At 38.5% G+C, this 15,493-nt stretch overlaps 1 protein-coding gene across 1 annotated transcript; it reads left to right on the forward strand.

Moving 5' to 3' along the window:
• Positions 1 to 3,365: 3,365 nt before the first annotated feature.
• On the forward strand, positions 3,366 to 14,233 carry f10 (coagulation factor X). Its single transcript, XM_034012061.3, has 8 exons — positions 3,366 to 3,525; positions 6,798 to 6,958; positions 7,509 to 7,533; positions 8,144 to 8,257; positions 8,586 to 8,714; positions 10,076 to 10,320; positions 12,298 to 12,415; positions 13,018 to 14,233. Exons 1-8 carry the CDS (start codon positions 3,462 to 3,464, stop codon positions 13,560 to 13,562), a joined length of 1,401 nt encoding a protein of 466 aa, XP_033867952.1. The 5' UTR covers positions 3,366 to 3,461; the 3' UTR covers positions 13,563 to 14,233.
• The last annotated feature ends 1,260 nt before the right edge of the window (positions 14,234 to 15,493 follow it).

The following is a 15,493-nucleotide window of genomic DNA, read 5'->3' on the forward strand; positions in this document are numbered from 1 at the left end:
CCAGGTTTAAAAGGCATGTCGTATGCAGACAGGCTAAAATAATTTAATCTATTCAGTCTTGAACAAAGAAGACTACGCGGTGATCTGATTCAAGCATTTAAAATTCTAAAAGGTATTGACAATGTCGACCCAGGGGACTTTTTTGACCTGAAAAAAGAAACAAGGACCAGGGGTCACAAATGGAGATTAGATCAAGGGCCATTCAGAACAGAAAATAGGAGGCACTTTTTTACACAGAGAATTGTGAGGGTCTGGAACCAACTCCCCAGTAATGTTGTTGAAGCTGACACCCTGGGATCCTTCAAGAAGCTGCTTGATGAGATTCTGGGATCAATAAGCTACTAACAACCAAACGAGCAAGATGGGCCAAATGGCCTCCTCTCGTTTGTAAACTTTCTTATGTTCTTATGTTCTTATGTAATCTTCAAGATTTATGAAGTGTTAAGGCAGGGGTTTTCATCTTTCGACTCGGTATAACTTTCTGTGGCTTTGCACTTTGTTTTTCTTTTGCAAGTAAGAAATATATCAGTTTTTGACTCAATAAACTATACACAGTATACTCTGAATATACTGTATTCTACCAAATACCAAAAACAAATTCAATCATCCATCACTGCTGTTACTAGAATGCAGCCGTGCCTAATAAATAAAACCATATTAACCTGTAAACATATTATTTATGTTTACAGGAGCATTTCTACTTCTAAAAAAAGCAGATACTCGCTGATTAGTATTCGATAAGTTTAAAACTGCAAATGTCATGAGCAGCACAGAGCACTCTGAACAGAACTCTCCATACAAGGCAGAATTGGCAGGCGCCTGCTTCACCTGTAAGCATAATGCTTACAGGTGGATGATCATTTTGTAACTATAGTCAGACTGTAAAATGAAATATTTATGCACATTTGTTTAGAGATAATATAGTTTGTACACACCGCCCTCTGTCAGCATGTGGGGCAACAGTATTTGAGATTCACATAATTTCAAAGCAACTGTGAAGGCTTCTTGTCAGTCATGAAGAGCACATTGTACATCAGTGCAGTACCACACTGAATATCCTGCTCCTGGCTTTGCCTGTCTAACAATAGATTACAGGGCGCTTCGATTTAACTCCTCGATTCAAAACCTTATCTTGGCCTTTCACAACTTTATCTATGCGTCCTGGTTCAAAATTAATCGTTAACATTTCAAATAGCTAGCATATGTGTTTAATTATCCGCTTCTAAATTCAACATCACATGTTTGTTCTTTTTGAAAGCAGAGGTGCCCAGGAGATTGACCCCTCTGAACAAACATGTCTGCGCTGCAGCAGTCCGGATAAACCTTACAAAGGTTACTCCTAGTTAAACATTTGCAGACGCTGCCTACCTGCTGTGCTTTTTTTCCTTCGCGACTGTTTTCATGAATACGGACTGGTGCTTCCCCAGACTCAATCAAACAAATCTTTATTTAATATAGCGCCCTTTGCAACAAGTTGCCACAGAGCGCTTCACACGGACAAAACAATAAAACATACATATCAGTAAGCAATAAAAGCAGACCAACAAATTAGTAAGTATAATAAAATACTTAAGAACGATAAAATATGGTAATAAAAACAATAAAACATACAGTAAAAAGGCAATTGTAGTAGTTATGTATATGATAGACTATAAAAATATGTCTTCAGCTTGGTTTTAAAAGCTGCCATAGTTGGTGCCTCCCTTACAATTTGTTCCACAATTTAGGGGCCCTATAGCTGAAGGCTCTACCACCTGTGCTCTTTTTTAAAATGTTTGGAACGGTGAGATACCCAGCATCCTGAGATCGGATCGGTCAACCTGGAACATATGGGACCAGTAAATCACAGGTAGGATGGCGCTAACCCATTCAAAGCTTTATAGGTTATAAGCAGGACTATTAAATCGATCCTGTATCGTATTGGGAGCCAGTGTGGGGATGCCAATACCGGTGTAATATGATCAGAATTTCTTGTTTTCGTTAGGATCCTGGCAGCAGCGTTTTGCACGAGCTGCAATCTGGACAAAACACAATTTGGAAAACCAGAAAATATGGCATTGCAGTAATCTATTCTAGAAGTTACAAAGACATGCATCTGTCTCTCTGCGTCCTTTGCTGAGAGAAAGCGTCTTAATTTAGCAAAACTTCTTAGATGAAAAAAAAAACAAGTGTTACGTTCCTAATGTGGGATTCAAATGAAAGATCAGGGTCAAAAATGACACCGAGATTTCTGTCTTTGGCTCAATGGGGTAGCTGTCCACTGTACAGGCACATTGATTTACCCTCTCTCGTTGATTTCTTGACCACAAAATCAGTAATTAGGAAGAACCAGGATTAAATAAATGCCTTTCTTGTCATTAGCGTAAATACAGTCTCTCAAGCCCCTGTTGTTTTGTTTTTTAAATTAAATTTTCATTACATTATGTTCACTTTATCTCAACTGAAGCCGTCTTTCTCTTGACCCTACATCATCCCTCCTGAACTGTATACCCGTTTTGCACATGCTGTAAAATGTTCTACAAAAATCTCACTGAGGATTGGTGTCTCCTTGTTTGACAGCAGGGCAGGTGACAGCTCGGTGGCATATTGAAAATAACCCTTTCTCCAGGGAGCATGTATCAAACATTGGAGAATGCTAACATGTGCAAGGCATTCCAGCATTGGAGATCTCTTTATAACCCTGACCCCCCTCTGGCCTCCCAAAACACAAACACACAAAGTTAATTATTATTATATTATTTATTTCTTAGCAGACACCCTTATCCAGGGCGACTTACAATTGTTACAAGATATCACAATTTTTACATACAATTACCCATTTTATACAGTTGGGTTTTTACTGGAGCAATCTAGGTAAAGTACCTTGCTCAAGGGTACAACAGCAGTGTCCCCACCAGGGATTGAACCCACGACCCTCCGGTCAAGAGTCCAGAGCCCTAACCACTACTCCACGCTGCTTAATGACACATTATTAGAGTCTTGCTTCGAATTTTCAGTCTGACAAAGTTTAAACATCCTTGGCTTTTAAGTGGGTCTCTTCTCTGAGAGACCCTATCTCTGTCTCTCCTTTTCATCCTTATATGGATAAATCTGACACTTAACCAATCTCTGGCTAATGCTGGTTGACTTTTTTGTCATTACTTTGCAGTTGACGCTATTAAAGCTCTAAAGGTCTCTGAAACGTAAAAAATGAAAGCTCCTTTACACAACACCTGTTTTTATCAAAATGTATATTTTTTATAATAATAATAATAATGATGATAATAAACAACGGTGGGTATCTGTTTCTTCCCCTATGGGTGGGTGACAGTGTCTCCTCCGTCCAGTACTCACTCTCCTAAATTCTGTGAGGGGCCTGTTTAGGCGTTGCTTTCTTTTCCAAGCTGGTCATTGAACTTTTGTCCATTTCGTTTTATACACAATCTGTCAGCTGGTGGAGGGGACTGCTTACCAGCAAAACCATGAAGGCTCAGCTTTTGTGGATATGTCTTTCCTTCTTTTCTCTAACTTTTATCGAAGCAAACGGTATGTATTATGTGCTTTTTTTCTTTCCAAAGTAGGGTGACCAGATAGCAAGAGTGAACAATCGGGACAGTTTCAGTTGGTAAGGGGAAGAAAGAAACCTCGTGAACTACTGCACAACGCAAGCGACGCAAACTACGTATCTTCTGTAGATAGGCTTTTTTTCAATCCTTCGCCTTCCTGTGTGCATTGCACTTAGGCAAAAACCAAAACTTACAGAAATATAATTAAAAAAAAAAAAAAATACTCCAAAGCGGTTAACTTTCTTGTTTACTGTTCAGATGACAACGATGTTTTAATCAGCCTATCAGTGCGTCTGTACTGGCTTTTCTGTGACCTGCTGTACTGTGCGTAGCATGTGGAACAAAGTCAGTAATGCATTGTTTTGATTTAGGTTGCTAAAATCTAGTTTTCAGCATTAGACGTAAAATACCAAAAATGGACGACAAAGCAAAACAAGCAATGTATGTTTCGGCTGAGGATCGTGTCAAGATTTTTCCCAAATAAACTGTACATGCAGATGGAGGTAATTTGTTTTGCACATCTTGTAATGTGACTTAAAGAAAATGCGATCGATCGCTAGAACTTCAGAATCACACATTAAACAAAAGGCTACTACAAGAGGCTGCTGAACAGAACGTAAAACGAACAAAAGCTTTCAGAAAACAAACTGGAAAGTCAGCGCAGACAAAAAGTATTCCTGTGTTGGTTGTACCCAAGTTAAATCAGCACTACAGGTACAATCAAGCACAGCTACCTCGGTTCAAACAACCTGCTGTTTACTTTTTAAACGCAGTTAGAATTTCAGACCCGAATAGGCACGTTTTCTTTGTTTTGACTCGGTACTAATAAAATAAATTCCTGGATGGGACAGAAATCATAACAGCGAACGTGCTGCATATATGGACTTTATTAAAGAATGCCAGATACCTTTGGGTAACCGAGTTTTGGGACTGTTTCTATGATGTCCACATCTGTGTAACTTGGCTTTGCCTTACACTTCCAACCAATTCAGTGGATGCAGACGTGCAGTCTCAATGTATGGGCAAATCGACACCAGACAGGGAATGCCGGCAGCAACTGTTGGGAGATGTTGCATGCTTGCCTTTTAACACATGACATCACTCTGTTTTAGTAAGGAAGCAAGTACCACTATTTTTAGGCTTTTATAGTGCTCTGAAATATTAGGTGTATTTAATGTTTAAACAAGTCTGCGAAATGTCCGTGAAATCATAATTAGAATCCTAATTCTAATTGGATGACTTGACCATGGGCATATGATTGAATCCATTTTTCCCGCACTGCGTTCGGTACTTGCACTTTTTTGATTTTTATTGACAGCCTCGTCAACAACAGCAGCCATCATGACACTTAGGCAGTAAAACCGGACGCACCAAGAAAAACACATGACGCAATCCTGCTTGATTTTTTTGAGGATGCAACATCTACAATGGATAATTGCAAAGCATACAACATGGTTTATTTAGATTTCCAGAAAGCTTTTGACAAAGTCCTGCATAAAAGTTTAATTCTCAAACTGAACGCAGTAGGGATTCAAGGAAATGCATGCACATGGATTAGGGAGTGGGTAACATGTAGAAAACAGAAAGTACTGATTAGAGGAGAAACCTCAAAATGGAATGAGGTAACCAGTGGTGTACCACAGGGATCAGTATTAGGTCCTCTGCTATTCCTAATCTACATTAATGATTTAGATTCTGGTATAGTAAGCAAACTTGTTAAATTTGCAGAGGACACAAAAATAGGAGGAGTGGCAAACACTGTTGCAGCAGCAAAGGTCATTCAAAATGATCTAGACAGCATTCAGAACTGGGCAGACACATGGCAAATTACACTTAATAGAGAAAAGTGTAAAGCACTGGACGCAGGCAATAAAAATGTGCATTATAAATATTATATGGGAGATACTGAAATTGAAGAAGGAATCTATGAAAAAGACCTAGGAGTTTATGTTGACTCAGAAATGTCTTCATCTAGACAATGTGGGGAAGCTATAAAAAAGGCCAACAAGATGCTCGGATATATTGTGAGAAGTGTTGAATTTAAATCAAGGGAAGTAATGTTAAAACTTTACAATGCATTAGTAAGACCTCACCTAGAATATTGTGTTCAGTTCTGGTCACCTCGTTACAAAAAGGATATTGCTGCTCTAGAAAGAGTGCAAAGAAGAGCAACCAGAATTATCCCAGGTTTAAAAGGCATGTCGTATGCAGACAGGCTAAAATAATTGAATCTATTCAGTCTTGAACAAAGATTACGCGGTGATCTGATTCAAGCATTTAAAATTCTAAAAGGTATTGACAATGTCGACCCAGGGGACTTTTTTGACCTGAAAAAAGAAACAAGGACCAGGGGTCACAAATGGAGATTAGATCAAGGGCCATTCAGAACAGAAAATAGGAGGCACTTTTTGACACAGAGAATTGTGAGGGTCTGGAACCAACTCCCCAGTAATGTTGTTGAAGCTGACACCCTGGGATCCTTCAAGAAGCTGCTTGATGAGATTCTGGGATCAATAAGCTACTAACAACCAAAAGAGCAAGATGGGCTGAATGGCCTCCTCTCGTTTGTAAACTTTCTTATGTTCTTATGTTCTTATATACCACATTATATGACTGCAGGTTTTGGATAGCCGCATAGATGCAATGCAAACAGCTCAGTCAAACAACATGCCCTAAACCAGTAGAGTATGCTGTTGCACCGCAAGAGGGTACAGCAGCCACATATATGAAATTTCCTAACGAGAAAATAAAAAATGCACATTTACGCCTGGGTTTTCAACGTTTACTCTGAAAATCGGGACAAATGGCGTCCCGACAGTACCTTGAACGGGACGCGGGACAAAGCCCCCAATATCGGGACGATCCCGATTTTATCAGGACGTCTGGTCACCCTATTCCAAAGTGCCATTTTAAAAAGATACTTTTATTTTATCCAGGTGAAATCAGTAATGTGGCTTTAAATCTGAGATTAAACCTTCTTTTGCTGAGGGTCATTGTATTTTTGAGGTGTTTAGTAACTGTTTAAAGTGTGTTTGGCGACTACATATCTCTGTAAACTTTAAGAATGTTACTGTGTGATATTGACGTGGGGGTGGGGGGGTTTATTTATAACCACATTACACAAGTTAAAGCGTTTCTGTATATATATATATATATATATATATATATATATATATATATATATATATATATATATAAAAGCAGCCCCCCACCTCCAAACTTGTATACCAGCGTCTTACTGTATGTTTTTAGTGTTTCTGTCACAAGAGAGTGCAAGTCAAGTTTTCAGAAGACATAAGCGTGCCAATAGCTTTTTTGAAGAGCTAAAACAAGGTAACTTGGAAAGAGAATGCAATGAGGAGCAGTGCAGCTATGAAGAAGCGAGGGAAGTGTTTGAGAAGGAAGAACCAACTGTGAGTACTGGCCCTTCTTTCTCACTTTACAAGCATTGCCAGGATCCTGCTGAACAATGTTAGCCTGGTCATTGTTTGTATTACTGTGTGCTAGTATTAACCAGACACAGACTTACTTCAATATGTAAGAGAGTCTACTGAAATAAAATCTGGATCCAAATGAGCTGTAGTTATTTTTCACTGTGTTGTTGTTATTATGATTGATTCCCCTTCAGTGGGTACACTTTGGTATAGGTATAGGGTATAGGTTTGGTCAGAGCTATGAAATAGATCCAGTTCAACACACAGTAAAACCTTTGGGAGGGGGAAGGAATGGTTTAATAGAATGCACTGTCAAACACCCTCCAATAATCACTGGTATATACTGTATATACCACTTTATGAACAGCAAGGGTGGAGAAGATCTACTGGTCACACAGTATGTATTTGATTTTGGTACAATAGTCCAGGTCCACTGATAACCCATATTCTTAATTAAAAAAAAACAAACATGAAATCAAAGTAATCCAGAAACTATTTTGTTTTAACAACTGTCATCTTTTTTTTCTAGAATGAATTCTGGAACAAACATGTAGGTAAGACTCTATTATATACATATACATGTATAGAAGTGTGAAATTATTTATATGATAAACATGTCAATAACTAACCAGAACAGTCATTTACAGCATTTCTTCCACTCTGAATAATAAACCTCCCATACACAATGGAGAGAAATCCTGCTTCCTGATTGGCTGACGGGATATATGTAAATGGTAATCACCAATAGCAATTTGAGCACATCTCTGGAACTACTGTCAGCGGCCTGCTCACCTGCTACAGTAGAACCATATCACTCCACAAACCTAACAAACACTTACTGGCTTTAGATATTGAGGTTACACGCCATGAAAGGAGCAATTACTTTGCTTTCTGAATATAGTCCATACTTGTTATTATCCCTCAACTGCTTACTTCTTAGCAATACCCCACAATCCCACAATCCTTTTTCGCAACCCACAAATCGCATGTAATGTACACCCCAGTGTTCTTTATTGCTTAATTAATGCATTACAACCCATCTATTAAGCACTGTGTTTTTAAACTATTTAAAAATGACATCCTAATATAAAGTGCTACTTCTTTCATTTAAATTCCCTATATGTTTAATACTAAGACTTTACTAATGTGTTTGTGTTTATGCAGACGGAGACCAATGTGAGAAAAAACCTTGTCAAAACAATGCTGGTTGCAAGGATGGTATTGGAGCATACACCTGCCTCTGCAATGAAGGCTTTCAGGGGAAAAACTGTGAAATTGGTAGGTTCAAGAGAGCAATCATTTCACAAGTACAACAGAAGCCTGGAAAACCCTCAGACAAATATTCTAAGTCCATCAGTAGTTGTATTTATTGGAGACGTTTTCCAGTGTATAAGGCTCAGTTCACTGGCGTTTTGCTCCTGGTTAATGTGTCTTTGTTTACAGAGATATACTGTAATACTACTGAAAAGTTACTCTGAAAAGATGCACTGGAATTGTAAGAAATCCATAACTGTGATTGGTTGATTTCTTATACATGTACATGATCTATAATGCATAGCTAGTAACCACCTGTCTGTTTCTTTAATCTTCATTAAACAACCTTCAGAAATTCCAAAGCTGTGTGAAACCAACAATGGGGATTGTGACCACTTCTGCAAGGTGGATAAGGACGTCAAGTGTTCATGTGTTGAGGGGTATAAACTTGGAGAAGACGGAAAATCATGCATATCTGATGGTAAGTAGTTTCTTGGGGGTACTACATTTACAACTTCAAAGTAATCAGTTCTGTGCAAAACTAAAGAAACTGGTAGAAAAGCATTTAAACAGGTGCCTTTTGTAATGTATACCAAGTTTATAGTCATAGAATCTATTGTAAGACTTGTGTTCCTGATTTTAGGTCATATTGGGGTCTATCTGAAAGCACTGAGCATAGTCACATGGTCACATATTTCCGGCTTTAGCACCTGTCAAGTAAGAACCAAAACAACTAAGCAGTTTAAGACAGGGATGCCTGTTACATGACCAGATTCTGTTTAGAGACTGATATCATGTACAGTAGGCCCGGGGGCTCAACCCTTGTTGCCTAGTGATTAACACGCTCGCTTTTTTTTTTTAATTCTTTTGAGATTGCATTGAGTAAATCTTACATGCATTTCAATTACCAGATTCTGCAGAGTCAACGCCTAGGGGGGCCTAAAGCTCTCGTTAAGGCAAAGGTGTGTGTGCTTGGGGGGGGGGGGGGGGGCGTTGACAGGCAGGGGCGAAATTACAGCCAATAAAACATTAGGTAGATCCTTTCCAAACAAAGGATTTTTCTCTCCTGTGGCTGGAACCTAATTATCATCAGTTATTCAATTTAGCTCCAGCCACATTCTCACATGTATTTTGGCAGGGATAGGAAATTAGCCCCATCCCTGCCAACCACTACCAAAACATCACAAAACAATATTATTTACAGACAGGGCCCTGCGCTGCCACAGTAAGAAATTGAGAGTGTCCAGTGTGAAAACACAACACGAAATAACACATTAACTTAGCATCCAAAGTAGCACTATAGCATTGAAATGTTAAATTCCAAAAAAGGCCTGAGTACAAGCTCTTGCAGTGTCTTAAAAAAAAAAAATTAATCCAAACTATGGATTGCAGCTTTTTTCCTTACACTAGAATTGTAGTGATTCAAAATGGGTTCTTTTTGTTAAAGTTCTGATGCCACCTTTGAATGTAAACATCAATCTCTTTCCTACTTTCACCTGAAGAAGAGACCTTGAGGTCTTGAAAGCTTGTGATTAATTACTACTTAGTTAGTCCAATAAAAGGTATCACACCTCCTTCTCGTTGTCTATCATCTCTTGATTAATACAGCTACCATTTCATCTATCAGTGTCACAACAGGAAAGCATAATCAATCAGACTGCAGAGTCTGTGTCATCTGATCTGAAACCGCTGAACTCCTTGTCATCTGGAACCTTCATCTCTTTGCACTGTGAAAATATCTAGACCTTTTATGCATTTCATACTTCTCTTTATTTAAAAGCGATCATTTAATGCATGTTTATCGACTAGATTCGATGTATTCTGCTTTGTCTCTCAATACAGCCCAGTTCCCTTGTGGATTGCTACAGACTTCTAAAACCCGGTCAATATTTGAAGTGGTTGAACCGCTTCCAACTAAAGAATTGGTTTTGCATCAGAATATGAGCCACTCCCTCCAGTCTGCTCCAGAAAGCAATTTGACAGCAGCAGAGGACAGCACTGACCTGGACCCTACATATACACCTGAAAATGAAAACATCAGAGTTGTGGGTGGGAAAGAATGCCCTTTAGGGCATTGTCCATGGCAGGTAGGCAATGGTCACATTGAAGAGCAACTTGGTATGATTATGAAATACATCTTTTCTATTAGGGTTTGGTGTGGCCCTTATCTAGGTGCAGTTATCTTAACCAATGTAATACAGTAACTAATGTAAAACAAATGCTCTATAAGGGCCTGTGACAAGCTGGCTTTAGTGGTGACGTCAGACCAGAAATGAACACACAGCGCTGCAAGTGAAATAGTGAATGAAAACACTGCTGCACAGTTTATTAATTACAGAAAAAATAAAAGGTTTGAACAAACACAAAAACACTTTGTAAAATAAAGTGGCACAGTAGCCAAAACTAACAGACAATAAACAGACAGACAAACGAGTGAAACCAGACACAAACAAGTACCGTGCTGGTTCTCCAGCACGTAGTAGTAATTGTTATTTTAAGTACACTCTCCTTTCTCTCTCACCCGTTCTGCACACATGAACACACAACCCCCGAGTGAATGAAACGTGCATCTATATATACAGTTGTGCTGGGATTCAATTACCAATTAATTATTCACTTGAATCCCAGCACATGAACTAAATCTGTGCAACCCCGTGCTCACATATTAAATACTTTAAATGCACGTGAAGTGAAGTGCAATCCCCGTGCCTAAATACAATTATACATTTTAAATAACTCGTGCTGCACACACCCACTTATATCCCGTGCAGCCATATCTATACACCAGCATTAACACACCACACGCAACATATAACACAGAAATGCAAACGGGCGGGGCACATTGCCACAGGGCCTCACACATGTCTTCTCTTGAAGTTCAGCTGGTTTAGGAAGCCTACGCGATCATGTACCATGGCAGTTCATAGAAAACAACTTATTGTAGCATTTATATTTTTTGTTGTGTGCGGAGATTAGGTATGTTGTGAATCTCGTACCTTTTTTTATCTTAGCTACAACTTATCCCAAACACTATTAGGAAATGAGAGACGGAGACAGTGGGTATTAGGTTGAATCACTCTATTAACAATAGTGAAGCAGGCCATACAACAACAGAGCACAGGAATGGTGATCTGCCTAGTCTTCCTTCTCCTCCTCCTTCTCTTTCATACACACAGTCTCACTCAACAATCATGCAAGGTTAACTATGAACTATTCCAGAGCTTACACTATTATAAAAGACATCACTGCGTTTGTTAGTTAAAAAAGATATTTTTTAAAAAAGTGTGTTATTTACAAGAAGTCTTACAGTATTTAACAAATATATATGTACCAATTAGCTGCCAGCTCTTTTTGGGGAAAAATAGTAATATGTCTACAGAATGCCCTAACATTTTAAAATACAAGGCCCAAAAAACACTCCTTATAAACAGTCCTTATATCTAAACAGTCCTTATATCTAAACACTCCTTATATCTAAACAGGCCTTATATCTAAATTATACACGGCACAAGTATATACAGTTTCAATATTAGCAATTTGTGATCAACTGTATTTATTATGTTCATAAAAAAAGAACTCAAAGGTAAGCATCCCATGCTGTTTGAGAATGAGCGTATCCATCTGTATAGTTCAGGGAAAACATATATTAATAATGTCACGTCCCCTTATGCCACCAAGAGGCTCCCCAGCCCCTGCGCGGTGGCAGAACATCTTTTGAGGATGAGCTAGCCGCCTCAAGGCCTCTTAAACAGTTTGTTAACAGCCACAACCCCTTCCACGTTGCAGATGACTTTTGACAACAGAAACCAAAGCAGTTACATTGGTTTTTATCAATGTCCTTTTCACGGTTCCATAGATAATCAGAGTATAGATATCCAAAACATTTGAATCATAGATGAATACAGAGTGTTTCTGTGATTGTTTTTTTTGTTGTTGTTGCAAGAATAGATACCTGAATATATAATGCTTCTACAGTCAATGGGTGACCATTTTGATCACTTTGATTTAGGAGTAGTTGGCCATTTCAGATTGCCTAAAGCTCAAATTAGATTTTTTTTTTCCAGGCTCTCTTAGTAAACGAGGATGGTATGGGATTCTGTGGAGGAACAATTCTAAATAACAGAATTGTGTTGACTGCTGCACACTGCATGAACCAAACCAAATATTTCACAGTCGTTCTTGGTATGTCCTGTAGCTCCTCTTACTCTAAATTAACATTTCACAAGATGTAGAATACTTTCCTTTCCCAGTGAAAGAATATTCATGTCCCGCTCCCAATTGCTCTTGTTCATGGGTCTCCTGTCCAGGGATTCAGCCAGGCCCTCGTGAAAGTGATTAACCAGATGCTTCATTACAAACCATGTTAGTTCAGAGGATTACAATTTACATTTAATACAATTGGAAGGAAAATGTAGATGTAGCAATAATTATTCATCCATGCCCAGATTTTACTAGACTAGATATGTTTCTGCTTTTGACCATGTAGGTATTGTATTCTAGCATTTAATGTGCTGTATATACATTTGGGATAAACAGTAACTGTATAAATAAGAAACAGTTCAGTATACAATACATACATTTGATAGATTTGGTATGGTTGTCCATCCATTTCAGTAGAAAAATGCAGGGCTCCTGCCTAAAGTTAAGAGAACCCTGTTATCTGTGTTCCACATTATATGAGCCTGCAAGTGCAAGTAGAAAGGCTTTAAGGGTTAATAGGAGCAATGAAAATGTGGGGTAGTTCCCATTTTAATACTGGAATGTTTTTTTGATTTTTTTTTTAGGGGAGTTTGACACCCTGAAGGAAGAAGGCCGAGAAATGACTCACCACGTCGAAAAAGTGCTTATTCATAACAGGTACGTCCAAAAAACCTACAACAACGACATAGCCCTTGTGAAACTGAAGGTTCCAATAAAGTTCAGCCAGTACATCATCCCCGCATGCCTACCCAACCGAGAGTTTGCCGAGAAAGTCCTTATGAATCAGCCATTTGCTCAAATCAGCGGCTTCGGGCGCGTTCATGAGCGAGGAAGACAGTCCACCAAGCTCCAAAAACTGAATGTCCCGTACGTGGACAGGCACATCTGCATCGAGTCCAGTCAGTTCAAGATCACTGCCAATATGTTCTGTGCTGGCTATGAAAATGAGGAAATGGACGCCTGCCAAGGCGATAGTGGAGGCCCCCATGTCACGGATCACAAAGGCACTTGGTTTGTAACAGGAATTGTCAGCTGGGGAGAGGGGTGTGCCAGGAAAGGAAAATATGGCATCTATACCCAAGTCTCCAGGTACCTGGGGTGGATTCAACAGGCTATGAATAATATCTAACCAATACACAGTACACAGTATGCTAACTTTTCAGTCTGTATGTCTTGAATTGTTTTCCGAGCCGTACAAGACAGCTCTTAATGATGGTGAATGAACAGTAATAACAACAATTATTATATAATTATGAGGTAATACATAAGTTATGGAGTTTCTCCTGATCTTGATGGCCTCATCAAGCAGTACTCAATTGTGGCTTTTATACCTTCTTAATTACCTGAAATCCTTGATTATCCAGAGGAATTTCATCTAGCCCTATACTGTTAATACACCACAAATTCAACCTTGATTACAAGAACAGGGTTGCTTTAAGGGTTTAGATACTTTAATTTATCCTGTTCGCTACAGTTTGATACAGCTGTCATTGAAGTGGTGATTTTAAACATCAGAATACTGTACCAACATGCATGACGTGTGCTAAGCTTTCAAACCATTTAATTTGTGTCTTATAAAAGCAATCTACTAAAGGTAAAATTCTATGGAGACTTTCAAGAGCGAATCATCCCTGGACACAACAGAAATGGTGCTTTCTTGAAGTGTCTGTATGGCAGGTTAAAATGTATTCTTTGTTTGATATTACATGGGTCATGTTTAATTCTTGTTAACCAGACACCTAAATACTTTTCTTGTACTGTTTTCGACCCAGTCAGTAATAAATGTATTCTCTTTGTTAATTGTGTTTACTGTATAGGCATATTATTTGGGTTTATGAAAAAGTAAAACTGAACTCCAACTGCAGTCAACAAAACATTTTGCTCCAAATCATATTTTTTTTTTTTTTTCAAAAATGAAGAATGCAGCCAATAAAGTTACCAACTCAGAAATAAAGAGCTTTTATTTTAGCTTCTTGAAAGTAATTTGAAGTTGTTTAGTTATCTGTATTTTTTTTCCTTTCAGAAAAAAGTGTGTTGTAATAATGATTTAATCAGCTAAGGTAGACACTGAAATACATAACTGTACAGTCTAAAATTTTAAAGAAAAATAAGTATGCATTTCATGGGAAAACCAATCTTTTTCTGGATCAAGTTATGAGTTTACTGCATTGTGTCCCAAAACAAACTTTATTTAGAGCACAGACACAAAAAACCCTACAAAACATAAGCATGGACGATCGTTCACAAGATTTTTATTTTTCAAGTAACACATTTAAAGCTAGCCCAGGGAAACTAAGCAGGATTTTAACAGGGATTAATAAAGGTATGTATTTATTCCATTTGGAAACAAGTCATTTATAAGGGGAAGTCATATAAATTGCCTAAGAAAAGCCTGAAAGAAATTGTAAGGTACACTATGAAAAACGATTCAACTCCCTCATAAACACTTTGACTTTGGCTGTGAAGGGAGGACTTGGATCAAATGAACCGAACCCAACATTTGTTACATGCAGGCTATAACAGATCAGATTAATACTGTAGGTTCAGAATTACAGCTACCCACAGCACGGCTCGGAATTGGGTTCAGGGCTAGGTGAATGAACCCAGGCATATTCACACACTGTTTGCTTTTGCATGTTTATGTCCCTGAGAGATAACTTGTGAAAAGGAACATGAGCAAAATGAATCAACAAAACAAGGTGTCCCATTGAACCGCAGCACAGAAATACAGTCAAGCTGATCACAGCATTCCAAAAGCAATACACTGATATAGAGCCCGCTGCTGACATCTTTGTATTGTCTGCTTGTGCTGTTTCCAGTGAAGAAGCACTATCATGGCTGGAATAACAAGACACACATGGCGTACTGTATGCTGTCTATCATGTGCACCTGGAAGCTTCTCAGATACAGGCCAGATTAAAACCTTGTTCTGTAGGTGGTTATCAAATCAATGTTCACTTTTTTCTTTTTCTTCAAAAATAGTCCCACATGCAAGCACATATCTTGCATACAAGCAGACCACCCATATTTAAGTTCATGAACCTTTTGCATGATTTTACA

This window comes from Acipenser ruthenus, chromosome 8, assembly GCF_902713425.1.
Source record: "Acipenser ruthenus chromosome 8, fAciRut3.2 maternal haplotype, whole genome shotgun sequence".
Taxonomy (NCBI): Eukaryota; Metazoa; Chordata; class Actinopteri; order Acipenseriformes; family Acipenseridae; genus Acipenser; species Acipenser ruthenus.